The 14,417-nt window shown below is 41.7% G+C and overlaps 1 protein-coding gene and 1 long non-coding RNA gene across 4 annotated transcripts in view; one reads left to right on the top strand and one right to left on the bottom strand.

The window, feature by feature from the left end:
* Window positions 1-11,707, top strand: part of Ccl28 (C-C motif chemokine ligand 28) — a 29,838-nt gene extending 18,131 nt beyond the window's left edge. The window contains exons 2-3 of the mRNA XM_034523527.2: window positions 2,989-3,115; window positions 9,442-11,707. Coding sequence (XP_034379418.1) covers window positions 2,989-3,115; window positions 9,442-9,643 — 329 coding nt within the window. The 3' untranslated portion in view covers window positions 9,644-11,707. The remainder of the gene's footprint in view (window positions 1-2,988; window positions 3,116-9,441) is intronic.
* The window catches only part of LOC143435073 (uncharacterized), a 34,348-nt gene continuing 31,410 nt past the window's right edge, over window positions 11,480-14,417 (bottom strand). For all 3 annotated transcript variants that reach the window (XR_013105041.1, XR_013105044.1, XR_013105046.1), the window contains exon 4: window positions 11,480-13,936. This is a non-coding gene — a long non-coding RNA (uncharacterized LOC143435073). The remainder of the gene's footprint in view (window positions 13,937-14,417) is intronic.

Raw genomic sequence — 14,417 nt, 5'->3', positions numbered from 1 at the left:
CATACCTATTTTTACAGTGGTTGTACTAACCTGGAGTCTCAAGAACAATGAACATATCAGGGTCCCCTTTCCTCTCTCTCTCTCTCTCTCTCTCTCTCTCTCTCTCTCTCTCTCTCTCTTTCTCTCTCTCCTTCTTTCTTTTTGGCTTAGTTATGGTTTTTCTTTTTGATGATGCTCACTCTGACTTCCATAAGACATAGTCTGATTGTATCTTTAACTCATATTTCCTCAGTAGCTAAAGATGATGAAAATTGTTCCCGTTTATTTATAAATTTGTTTTTTTTTTCAAATCTAGAAAGTGTCTATTGAGTTCTTTTGCCCATTTGCTAATGGGGTTATTTATTTATTTTTTGAAGTGTTTGTTTTCTTTCATTTCTGTATACATTCTGGATATTCTATGAATCACTGGCAAAGAGCTGTTCTGAATCTGAGGTCTGTCTCTCCATTATTTTTCTTTGGCTAGTTTGATGCAATCTCTCAATCCTTGCTATTATTCCTTGAGCCGCTGAAGCAATATTCAGAAACTCATTGCCTTCATGTTTTCCCTCTATATTTTCCACTAGAAGTTTCAAACATAATTCTCTTCATAAGCCTACTTGATACCTCTAAATCTCTCTTACATAAAATTCTGGAGTCGTGACTAAAATCAAAGTAAGCAGTGGAGTGGCTTTTTTTTATGCTGGCAGGACGCTGCATAAGAGAACCTCTAGGGGGCAGTGTCATCCAACAGAATCTTGACACTGCCCTCATCCACTCATCCTGTTCATTTTTCACTACCCAACTTCCCATGTGCCTCTTCAGAGTTCTTTCTGGTCTTTTGTATTTTGAACCACATCAAGACATCACTGGTCATAACTACCAACATATACCAAATGCTTAGCTGCTTATGACTTTTAATTAGTTAATCTCACAGATCAAGTAGTCTCCAGATGAACTTAACTCTTCATTTTTCATGAGTAGTGCATCTCAGTTTTATGAAACACATATCGGTCCCTGATGCCTTTCTGATTTAAGACTATTCCTTGAGTTGTTTATTCCCCTCTCTTAAAATTTCCATCACCTCCCAAAATAGTGCCATTGTCTGGCATTCAATACATGAATGTGTGAGGGATACTCCAGTTGAACCATAGCACATATAGTGAGACAGATAAGTGTATGGATGGATATGCGAGAAAACGCAGTATTGTAATTTGGGATAGCAAGGGTCAGACCTGGAGAATAAGCAGTTAGAAGGACACATGGTTTTAGGAAACCAGTGTATTAATAAACATAACTACAATTAGTGTCTACACACCAACATTCATCATTTTAAAATGTGATTCAGGGATTTTTGATATAATCATACTTGTGAATCTTTCATCGCTCTAATTATAGCATGTTTTTTATAATACAGAAAGGATATCCTGTTCCTGTCAGCAACCGTTCCCATTTCCTCCTCCCAGCCTCTGGCAACCACGAATCCACATTTCATCTCATAGGTTTGCCTGTTCTGGGCATTCCACATAAACTGGGTTATGCAGGGTGTACATGGTTTCTTTCAGCTACGATTCCATAGCATTTTCAATATATCTCACTGAGTACTTACTTTGTTTTGTTTTTTGTTTTTGCTTTTTGGCTAGGGATTGAAGCCAGCATTTTCTAATACCAGGCAAGCTTTGTACCAGTGAGCTAGGCCCCCTACCCAAAGCTCAGTCAGTAGGTTGTAGTAACTTTATCATCTGTTATCCTCACGTTGGACTATTGGGCATCATAAGGTCAGATATTTAAAACTGAAAGTCTGTCACATAGAAAAATTATTTCTGGACAAATTTTTTTTTTTTTAATTTTTCTACTTCTAGAGCATCTGGTTGACTCTGTGCACACCCATGTGCACAGCAAAATGAAAACATTCAGATCTTCTCTTCTCCCCAAGGCGGCTACTTCTATTGCTTGGGGAGACACTGTAGAGAGGTCTGCATGTTCCAGCTGACTGTTGATTCATTCAGAAGCTCACTCTCGTTCTGGGGCTGTCACCTGCAGCCCTGTTGACTGTGATTTCTAACACTGTTTTGTGTTCACTATCCAGTTGGTGAGATGAATTATGTGTGTGTGGCAAGAATTTGCAGCTATTTCGATATGAAGAATGCATTTTTTTTATTTGTGCTGTGTCAAATGCCTCATATCTTGACAGTATGAGCTCATATATTAAAAGCATAAGTCACCTCCCACCAATTAATACATCTTCATTTTGCTACAAGATGGATTTTCTCAATCTTTATCAAATCATGATGTCCTTTTCACAAAAGCTCAGCCTCCTTAGACGGTCATTTGAGGATTTAGTGATGCTGGTTCCTGAATCACATTTGCCAACACTGACCATGCTTGCCTAGCTACTCAGTTCAGAGAAGGCACCCCAAACTGTGTCATGTGTTTTTGTCTCAGAATTATTTTTTAATCCGTTTTGGTTTTTTAGCCAGAATCTCACTATGTAGCCCAGGCTGATCTGGTTCCCAAATGCTGGGATTACAGCTGTGTACCATTATGCTTGTTTTGATGGTGCTGGAGACCGAATCAGTGAGTTCATGTATGCTGGGCAAGCCAAGTCCTTCTAACAGAAAATGTCAAGCCTTCACTGGAGGCCCACGAAGCCTCCCTTTTTCAAAATGAACTGTATGGGACACCACTGACCACACCCTTTCCGTAGTGTGCATCCCAGTCAGAATCACTGGCCCCGCCCTTTCCATCTTCCACGTGCAGCTCTGTCAGTATCACTGGTACAGTCTTTTTTGTCTCTCACCTCTTTTGTCATTTTGCCCAGATTCTCCTTTTCTCTCTCATAATACAGCTTAAGTTCTAGAAGGTAGAGACACGTCCTGTCCTTATCTACACCCACGAAAGCCCGAGAAGTACTTGCTTGCGTATTTTTACCCTCTGTTTCCCCGAAACCTTGAAGCTGAGGACGAGCTGGTATTCCGCGGACGGTAATGGAAGCTCTCCGTTTTCTTGTAGCCATACTTCCCATAGCCTCCAGCTGTTGCACTGAAGTTTCTCATCATATTTCCAGAAGACTTCTGGAAAGAGTGAATTCATGCAGCATCCAGAGAGCTGACGGGGACTGTGACCTGGCTGCTGTCATGTGAGTGCCCCTCAGCAAGGACATGGGAAACCGAATGCCGCTTATCCCCCTTGGCTAACAAGCAATGGTCTGAATGCTTTATCTGACACTCATGCTACACATCATTCAAACAAGTGCAGGAAGAGTAACTCTAGCCGGGCAGTGGTGGCGCACGCCTTTAATCCCAGCACTTGGGAGGCAGAGGCAGGCGGATTTCTGAGTTGGAGGCCAGCCTAGTCTACAGAGTGAGTTCCAGGACAGCCAAGGCTACACAGAGAAACCCTGTCTCGAAACAAACAAACAAACAAACAAACAAACAAACAAAGTGCAGGAAGAGTAACTCTTCTGTCCTTTGAGCACCAGGCTACCTGGAGTAAACACCTAATCTCTCTGCAGGGATGTCCTGAGTCCTACAGTCACCCCGCAGACATGCAACAATACTGTTTTGGGGTGACATGTCCTCAGTCACCAGCAATCACTGGTAACTTTACTACAAAAGAGCAATCGGAGATGACAATATCTGCGTCACAGTAGTGTTAAACTGTAACTTTCCTCAGGCAGCAGACAGCTGCTGCACACTTTTGCTCTCTGAAGTCAAAAGGAATTTACAAGATCTGAAACGTACTTGTCACAAGACAGCATGCAGTCTGCTTGCCGTTGCTCTCAGCTGCTGCTGAACCTCCAGGTCTTCCTAGCCCTTCCATTCCCCACCCCACCCTCCCAACCCCTACACCCTCCCCCTGGGAACTGGAGGCTAACACCGAGAACGTGAGAGGAAAGCAGAACTTGTTTTCCTGTCATGCAGAAAAGCCAGTGGGTAAGATTACATAGCTCAGCAGGGCGGTGGTGGCGCGGGCCTTTAATCCCAGTGGGAGGTAGAGGCAGAAAGATCTCTGAGTTCAAGGCCAGCCTGGTCTACAGAGTTAGTTCCAGGGGACACTTAAAGAAACCCTATCTCACAAAACAAAACAAAAAAGCTCACACAGATCACACAGTTCATTTGCTATGTTCCGGGATTGCTAGCGAAGGCAGAATGGGATTCCATGCAGCTCGCTTGCTTAATAACACCATATATCTTCCATGGTCATAGAAAAGAAAGATTTTCTGTAACATGATTTTCCAAGGTCAGGTATGGTGACATATGCCTGAAAGCCTAGTATTCAGGAGGGTAAGGCAGGCAGATAGATCACCAGTTCGAGGTCAGTCTGGGTCACAAAGTGATAGTTTATCTCAACAAAGACAAATCTTATCCTCTTAAACTCTGTTATATTAGATGTGAGTTGTCTTCCTGGTGTGCTGAGTTTAACACTGCTTACACACCTGAGCGGTGCTAGTGAGCTGTTTGACATTCTTTCCTTTGGAATATAAAATATTGGAATATAAAACACACTACTGCTTATTCCAGAGCTCTTGAGACAGAACCTTTGTTCTAGTAACAAATTTGACAAGAAACCATGAACTGAGGCTTCAGCAGAGACTCAATGGTCTCTGGTCTTCTGCAGTCTCTAAGAGAGTTTTATCCTATTGTGTTCTCTTGGCCTGTAGAATAGATTTCTATAATCTGGCCATTTAAATCACTTCTACAATCACATTCTCCCTCTCCCTCTCCCCCCTCCCCCCTCCCCCTCTCCCTCCCTCTCTCCCTCTCTCCCTTCTCCCTCTCTCCCTCCCTTCCTCCCTCTCCCCCCTCCCCTCTCCCCCCTCCCCTCCCCTCCCCCTCCCTCTCTCCCTCTCTCTCTCTTGCACATGAGCACACACACACACACACACACACACACACACTTGTTTTCTAGAGAAAGGGGAAATATAGTGCTTAGGGTGTGTCATGTGCCTAGTTATTGCTATTTTATTATTAGAAGAATGAGATAATGAATTGAGGATTTTTCTGCATCTTTTCAGAGACACCCACTCACTATAGAGGTTGAGAAACCCTTATCTAAGTCAAAGGATTCTTAAAATGACAGAGCAAGAGTGTATACACTATTCATTGACAGACAACCTTCAGATTAGGGAGGCATCAATTCCTTACATTTCTATGTGTAAACCTGTTCCCTGGGAGAAGGTCTGCTCCATGTATTTTATAAGATTCCCAAAGGGGTCAGAGGTCTACATTAAGTTTTAAAACTACACTTGGGGTCAAATGCTGAGGAGAAAACAATAATTTGTCCAAGATCAAGTAATCTTGAGTGTCTATAGTGGGAAGCAGAGGGTGGAGAGGTGGAGAACTCTCTCAGTATCTTCTCAGCATCAGTGTGGATGGTTTGGTCATTGGGAACCAGCGTAATCTGTGGCTGGAAGTCCAGGGCACACACTATAAGGCAGCTTCTTCTAAGGGGTATGTCAAGTTCCTAGCATTTGGACAATCTCTGCGCCATAGTTCCATATAATAGGTCTCCTACAGGCCTGTTATGGAACGACTAATCCGCAGCTAGTTTTGCTACTATTCTGGGAGGTTTGATAAACTCTAGAAGGTGGGGTCCACTGGAGATAGGGCCTGGTGGGAGGAAGTCTGTCACTAGATCCTCCTTCCTGTCCATCACAATGTGAAGAACCCCGTCCACCATATAATCCTACTGTCATGACATTGTCACCAAATGCTTAGAGCCAATCAATCATGGACTGAACCCTCTGAGACCATGACCCTTCCCTAAATCTCTCCTTTAAATAGTCCTCTAAGACTGGATGTTTGCATTGCATCTATACTACTGAACTAAATTGACCAAGCCTGTTTTGGCTGCTCTGAGAAACACTAAACTTCCCACTGTTCATCTCAAGCCCTTCCACATCAGTGACATGCATATCTGTCATTTCAGCCTATCAGAGGCTAAGAACATTGACAAGGAAGTCTCAGGTAGAATTAGAAAAATACAAAAGGCATCCATGGGTATTTAAGAGACAGCTTGTTGGAATTATCAGAGAATGTTATAGGTAATAGGATTTCAGTTTGGGGGAAGGGGTGGTTAATGGATGTCGGAGATCTAGAAGGCATAAAAGAAAAATGGCATAAGCCCTCTGTGTCACTTTCGTACTTCTCTGACTAAAACACCTAACAGAAACAGCGTGATGAAGGGAAGGTTTATTCCGTTGGTAGTTTCTAAGTGTTCCAGTCCATGGTGGTAGTCAAGACATGGTGGGGTTCATGGTGGGAGGCTGCATGTGGCAGAGGTTCTTCACACCATGGTGGATCAAGAAGCAGAGAGTGAGGCTAGAACCAGTTGCTGGACTATGAATTTCCAAGTGAGGTGGAAGATGAATGCTTAAAACAGCGAGGTCCCATCTCCCAAATGTCCTACAGCATCCCTAGACAGGACCACAGTCAGGGTGCAGACATTTCAAACATTAGCTTGTGAGGAACATTTCAGAGTCAAACCATAACACTCTCACTTTGATAATGAAACATATGATTAAAGGCTTAGCCTTTAGTTTTTAAAAGTACCAGCTTTTAGTTAAAGAGAAATCATGGAGCCAGTCACTGTTTTTTTGTTTGTTTGTTTGTTTGTTTTTTGGGTTTTTTTGTTTTGTTTTTTTGTTTTTGTTTTTCAAGACAGGGTTTCTCTGTGTAGCCCTGCTGTCCTGGAACTCACTCTGTACACCAGGCTGGCCTCGAACTCAGAAATCCACCTGCCTCTGCCTCCCAAGTGCTGGTGTTAAAGGTGTGGGCCACCACCGCCTGGCACCAGTCACTGGTTTTAAGCATATTTAATTTAAGTCAAATTTGTAAATTGAACTCTGTGCTGATAAGAAAGTTGAAAAATTGGGCAGCTGTGATTTGGTTTCAAAATCAGATTTTGTATCTCTTAGTGATAAATCACAGACCCTGTCTGTTATGTTTTCTAAGACCTAATATAAGAAGTATTATTTTCGAATCATTTCACTGCATAGCATATCTGCACCTCCAAATGTTGTATTTTACCATGACAGTATATAAAGGCTCTACAATTTGAGACCAGTGTTTAAGATACAGAAAACATTACAAATATAACTTACAAGCATCATATAAGCCACAGTTGATATTAATTAATTAATTAATTAAAACCAAATAACCATGAGCTTACTAGACTTTTCCTTTCCACTTTCTCCCTGGAAATAAATCCGTTGTTTCTGACCCTATGAATGATCCTTGTGCTTTTTTGATCTCTGAGACAGCTGTTTGCTTGTTTACACCCCTCTACAGTGACTTCCTTAAGGAGCTTCCAGAAATACAATAGAAAGCTGTTCTCCTTGGCCTTGGGGGTGGTGGTGGTGGTGGTGGTGAGGTTTCCTGCACTTCAGGGAGATTCTCTCTTGGATAGAAAAATCTGTTGTTTTCCTCAATGAACTCATTCAGGAGGTTAGACATTCTTAGTAATAAATTTGAAACGCTGCTTTGAGGAAAGGAGGGAGAAATAAACTTTAGGGAATGAGCCCAGGTATAGTCTCCACAGCAGAAGAGCAGGGTCAGGGCCTCTCTACACAGCCCTGGCTGTTCTGGACCACACTTGGCCACACTGACTCCAAACTCAGAGATCCCCCTGCCTTTGCCTCCTAAATGCTGGGATTAAAGGCATGTGCCTCCATGCACTGCCCTTGGGGCAATTTGTAAGTACCCTGGGTAAGAATCAGGACGTTTCCCTGGTTTCTGATCTAGAAATTCAGTGAGATACGCTTGTGCCCGTTACGTATGATAAAACTGGGGGTGTCTGAGAGAGTATGGGAGAAGCTACCTTCTTCCTCAGTGTTGCCTCATCTTTTAATCACAAATCAAGGATGCAGCTGAGGTTGAGCCTGTTCTACACCCGAGGATTCTAAGTACCATCATAGAGTGGCAATCAAAGCTGTGGCCTTACCAGGCTGGCCATAAGACAGGCTTCCACATGGTTGCCTGTTCCGTTAGCTCCCACACAGTTACTGCCATCTGTGGCTTCTTTGCGCATGCGTGTTTCTCTCTTTCGGGCATGTAGGAAGGTTGCAATTTTTTCCCCAGCTCAGCACTGCTAACAGCCAGGTTTTATCCCACAAGAACAAAGCAATTGGTGGCTGGGAATCAGCACTGGTTCCGAAGCCGTCTCCATGTACAGCACTTAAGAGAATATGCTGTCTTCTGGCATGAAGTCCATTCTTTTCAAATCGATTTTCCTCCACAGACTGGATGCTAAAGCCCACCCCATACCCTTCTACATTCTCCTCCCCTGTTGATTCCACACATTATCTTATAATGATTTCTCTTAGGAGAAATGTAGCCTATTTCCTGCCTCTTCCACCATCTTCCATCATCTCCCTGTGAATATCAAACTTGAGGGTTTCAATTTATCAGGACACAGCTACATTATACATGTAGATACAGCCAGATTTGCAGTATTTCATCAGGTTTGCCTGGCACCTCATGGAAAGTTAAAAGTCACTATATATATATATATATATATATATATATATATATATATATATATTGAAAATCAATATATATACATATATTTATATCAGGAGAGTCTTCTAGTTAACCAAAATTGTGAATGCTACCCCATAGAAAAATTGGAAGAAATTCTGAATTGTAACTTAGAGCTATGTTATATTAAGTTTTATTGGACACCAAGATATTTTAGTAGATTTTTCTATTGGCTAAATTTGACTTCATATCTGTAATAAGTTAGTTCCTGCTATGCATATGGTCTTTTCAAAAATTATATCTAGATTATTGCTGCAGCAAGATGTAATGTAATGAAGAAATAAATCAATTGCTAGAACAAAAGACATGGGAAATTAAGGACCAGCAGAGGCATAACCTGAGTGCAGGCTCACGGGGAAGAAAAAGGGTCTGTAGCTGGTCCAGACAAGGATGCCAGGATGGGCAGTGAGGATGAACTGGTTTTATTGGATGAAGTTTAAACATGGAAGCGAATTACTTTACCTGGGACTGTTATTATTGGCTTTCTTTACTTCCTTTGTTTCTCTTTTTTCCCCTTCTCTTTCCCTTTCTCTTCCTCTTCATCCAGTTTCCCCTTCCTTCATCCTCAGTTTAATACTTTCTGCAGACATCTGAAGACAATGGGAACAATGTCTGTAAAGTGAGGATTTATCTTCTTTGTGTTCAATTTGAAGTCACTATGAATGCAATGTCCAAAAGGTGGTGGGCTACCCATGAGTCACTAGTTCTTTTGTGTATTTGTAATTCCTTTTATTTTTTGTTGTCTAAAGCAGGATTTCTCTATGTAGCCCTGGCTGTCCTGGAAGTCACTATAGACCAGTCTGGCCTGGATTTAGAGATCCACCTGCCTCTGCCTCCCCAGTACTGGGATTAAAGGTATATGTCACCACGCCTGGCTTTTATTTGTAATTTCTGTGAAGATTTTTTTTTTCCATTTTCTTGGCAGCCTTCATGTTAAACGTAGAAGAATCTGTGTCAGCCCGCACAACCGTACTCTGAAGCAGTGGATGAAAGCCTCAAAGGTAAAGAAGAATGGCAAAGAAAACCTCTGCCCCGGAAAGAAACAACCCAGCAGGAAGGACAAAAAAGGGCACATCCCGAGAAAGCACGGGACACACGGGACACGCAGCCACGAAACCCCTCGCTAGAACAGACATGTGAACCTACACTGAACTCCTCGAGTGACTGGCCCATAGGTGGTTATAAATTTCTCAGCTGAATTGGCCTTATTGACACCTATGGTGCTTGGTTTTGTTTCGTTTTGTTAATGAATAATTGCAGCTAAGGATGTAAGCACTTGGGTAGTAAATGTAGGCTCAAGCCCAGCACCAAAAGAAAAAAAAAAAAAAAAAACTGTGCACAAGAAACCAATGCAGTTGACTTTAAAACTATATAAAAATCCATCTTTATACATAAATTTTAACTATATAGAATTCCTCCAACTTTTTTTTAGTTCAAGTTTTCCAGTTCTACAGAGGAGTTGAAAGAATGCAACAAGGGTTATGTACATACTTGTCACCTACATTAGTCACTGTTTCTCTCTCTCTCTCTCTCTCTCTCTCTCTCTCTCTCTCTCTCTCTCTCTCTCTCTCTCTCGTGTGTGTGTGTGTGTGTGTGTTGAGAAAATAACTCATGTAGCTCTGAGTGGCCCAGAATCAGTTAAGCAAGCAGACCAGGCTGGTCTTGAACTCACAGAGATCCTCCTGTTTCTGCTTCCTGAATGCTAGGATCAAAGGCATGCACCAACACACTTGACTCTAGAAGCCAATTTTTAAAAACTTCTAATCCATCTCCTCCATGTTTTCTGAGTGGATTCACTTCAGAGGAGTTTAGACACATGGTAAAAATCTCATTTGCCATGACAACCAATTTTTCAGGGTGTCAGGTGCCCTTCCTGCCTTGGGCAGTTGTATTATAGGATTACTTGGAGGTACAAATGGGACACAAAGAACTGTCCCATTCCTGGACTCTTACAGGTTCTCCTTACAGCCCCAACAGTGGGCTGGGTTATGTGGACATGGAGATGGAAAGGGAACTCTGTCACTGGTGTTCCCAAAGGGTGAGAGAACACATGCTGGTTTATAGCATGAAAACATCTGCCACCAGCATTGTGGGTGATGATTATTGGCAAAAGCCACATTCATAGACCAAAATGGGCCTCAACCTGATCCGATGCACTTTTTTCTACCCTTAAAGTGGAGGAAACTGCAAAATGCTTCAGTCTTGGGTTTGTGAAATCTTTTTTATCGGGTCTGTCTTTGAAGCTATCATCAGATTTTGTCCAGAAGCATAGCATTCTTCTGTTCAATTCTGGCATGCCTTTGAAAGGCAATCCTTGCTCTACCCAGCATCCTCAAAGTACAGACCTAAATGCTGAAGAACGCAACACTGAATTTAAAATTGTAGTAAAATACAATAATATAAAATCAAAGCAAGTCACAAATTTTAAATTAGTTCTGATGGCCATGCTGAAAAGTTAAAATGGAAACCAAAACATTGATCTTTGAGCATTTCAACTGATCATTTGAATTATATTAATGTTTTTGTTTTATTTCTGCTTGTGACTCACATCATCCATAATTTGATACAATTTGGAGTTGATATAAATGACAGTATTTTGTATGCTATATTTTTAAAAATTGGTTGTTATGGATTGGGTAAGTGTCCTCAAAGGCCTGTGTATTGAAGGCTTGCTTGTTCTTCATCCTGAGGGGCTCCTGGGATGCAGGGGAAATTGTGGAATGTGGAGGCTAGTGAAAAGAACTTAGGTCCCTGGGGTGGGGGTGGGGGTGTCCTGACTTTGTTTCACACCACCAAGAACTAAGCAGCTTCCTTAGTCTCATGTTTCCACCACAAAATATTCTATCTGCCACAGGCCCAGTGGTAATGGATCATGGGCTGAAGCTTCTAAAACCAAGAGCCAAAATAAACCTTTCTGCTTTTTGAGTTGATCTGTCTCAAGTACTTGTTACAGAAACAGAGAGTGGATACAAAAGTTTTATTGTAATGTAGATAGCTAATGAGATTATCAAACTAAAAAAAAGCTCTTAGAGACTACCATGTGTGTTTAGTAAAATGTACAATATTGTATTAAGTACTGTTACTATACCACAAGTTACTTAAAGTACTAAGTCACCCAGGCTAACCTGTAAACCTTTTTAAAAAATGTATTCTTCTTATTCTTTATTAAAAACTATACAATTTATTAAAAATTGTTTTCATTGTTTTTTTTTTAAACAAAGGAGCAGCTCAATTTATTGTACACTCCTCTGCCTATTCTGAGACGTAATTCCTTGATTAATGTCTTTGAGGCCTCTTAAAACGTTTTAGTTCTTTTAGGGGATTAGTACCATAATTTCAAGTGAGAACTATAAGTGTCATTTGGTTGTGCATTTTAGCCACTGTCTACTGCCTCCTATTGTCCCCACGCCCGCTTCTCCCTTCCCTTCCTGGTTTAAGTGTTTTATCGCTATTATTTGTAAGCCTCACCAGTTATAGCTAGCTCCCACTCCTTAGTGCACTGACCCTGCCTCTTCTTTTCCTACCTTCCTTCCATATTCTGCCAGCTTTGCCTTCACGTTGATTTATACGCATGAGGTTGGATACTATAATTTCATAGTATACTGCTAATTGTCTTTATGCTTTTCTCCTCGAAAAGGTTTCCCAACCCTGACAATTCTGACAACTTGGGCTGGATCATTCTTTGTTCAGGGAGTTCTCCTATAGATCCTGTCTTTTCTTGTTCTGGTGAGTCATTTGCTTGAGGTCTCAGGGCTACTCAAAATTACTGCAGAGAATTCTCCATTTGTACATGGGAAGCTGCTCGTAGTTCTGAGAGTGTAGCTAACTGGGTTCCTAGCCACTGTAGGGAGGTTGTGTCCTTCCATTCAAGTAGCACCTCTGGCTACTAAGTACTAAGTATCACTAAATGTCTCTGGATGTTACCAGATGGGTCTTGGGCAGACCAGGCAAAATTATCCTTTTTCCAATTATAAACTACCAGCCTTAAATCTGAAGTGGATTTTAAACTAGAAGGCCAGTTTAACTGAAGAACATGTAAGATGACCACAATATTTCTTATCCTGGCAGACACATACCAGTCTATCAAACATATCAAGCACAATCCAGGTGCTGTAATGAAGGTATTTTGCATTGATAACTAAGGTCACAGATCAGTGACCTTAAGATGGAGAAATTATCTAGACAGAAATGACTAAATCACTGGATATCTTTATAGGAGTGAGAGAGGGAAAACAGAGATATTCAAAGCATAAGGTATTCAATGCTCCTGTATTCATCCTATTGCTTTTGAACTGGGTAAGACCAAATTCCTAGACAGCTTTGGTGACCCAGAATCCCCAGAGGGTTTCTGTCTGGCTCTTTGTCAGAATTCACACAGTAAATTCACACTTTCTTTACCACCATCAGACAGGCATGGTTGGTGTTTCAGGTAAAGATAGCTACTGTCTGGTTCTGAATGTCCTCTAAATGTACAATGAGTGAACAGTGTTGGTTGGAAATGAACCATCAGAGGGAAGCCAATCCATCCAGTGGGACATACTACTGGTCTTGGTTAGAAGTTTCCTACATGGAAGCTACTGGTAAGGGATCATCTCCCAGTGTGGTATGTCTTCAGTCAAGACATCTTTGTTGTAGAAATTCAGATACTGTTGCCAAAAGGCAGAGGAATCAGCTCCTGGGGATGTCAGAGCACAGGTTGGCCCAGGAAGTGCTTCATCATAGTCCTAGCCTTGGTGCAGCTTTTGAACTTCAGAGCATTGGAAGGATGTGGCTCAGAAAGCTCACAGTTCACTCATCACTGCTTCCGAGTCATCACTACCACAAGAAAGTGTACATAGCCTTATGTCATCTGTTCTTTCTCTGTGTCAGCTTTTGTGACCAAACGTCCCCTTTTCTGTGGAGACAATGGCCAGCAGCCATTCTGGGTTAGGGTCCTCCACACCGGTTTCATTTTGCAATGACCCCATTTCCAAATAAAGTCTCACCTTGAGGAACTGGGGATTAGAATTTCGTCTTGAGAACTTGGTGGAGTACAGAGAATTAAGCCTATCATGGCGAGGTAGAGGGACATGAGGAGGAATTTAACTTCTAAGTTCCTGATCAGGTAGATGGTTGGACATAGCGCTTCCCTGAATATGTCACTGGCTAGTAACAATCTGCATCATTCCACTGCTGAGATAAGGACATCACGAGTCTTAGTGTGCAGCTGATGTTCTGTCTTTCGGAGAGAGCAAATGGATGACCAGGAAATGTATATTTAGATACATCACTGTTTGTTTTTTTTTTTAAATACTATAAAACAGAAAATTAACTCCTTTTAAATGGCAGTAATTACTCTTTTGTTTTGAATACATGGAACAAACTAGAAATGTCAGAAGTGTTATAATTGTCCGTAGGATAATCCCAGAGTCATCTTCCCCCTAGATATTATGAAAGGGAAAAACCAAGGACAGAGAGATTAAACAATTTACTCAGAGGCAAACCTGTTAAGTGGTAGAACCTGGGATTCAACCGTGGATTTTGTCAGCGCTAAACCCTGACCCATTTCTCTGTATATCACGTATATCACTGTCAAGTGGTTGCTAGCAGGTTTAGTCATTCTGGTTAAAGACTTGAGAAAGTACCTCATTGCTGCCAGGGTGGTTACAGTATTGAAAAGTGGGACCTTTAAGACAAGACTAGCTTAGTAAAACTGCAGAGATAGCTCAGGAGTCAAGAACACTGGCTGCTCTTCCAGGGAACGCAAACTCGACTCCCAGAACCTACATGGTGGCTCGAAGTCATCTGTAACTCCAGCTTCAGGGGAGCTGACATCTCTTCTGGCCTCTGTGGTCACTAGCCATACATGGTACATAGACATACATACAGGTAAAATAACCATCTGTATAAAAAAAAATTAAA

This window comes from Arvicanthis niloticus, chromosome 19, assembly GCF_011762505.2.
Source record: "Arvicanthis niloticus isolate mArvNil1 chromosome 19, mArvNil1.pat.X, whole genome shotgun sequence".
Classification (NCBI taxonomy): Eukaryota; Metazoa; Chordata; class Mammalia; order Rodentia; family Muridae; genus Arvicanthis; species Arvicanthis niloticus.
This window is presented reverse-complemented; position numbering and strand designations above follow the sequence as displayed.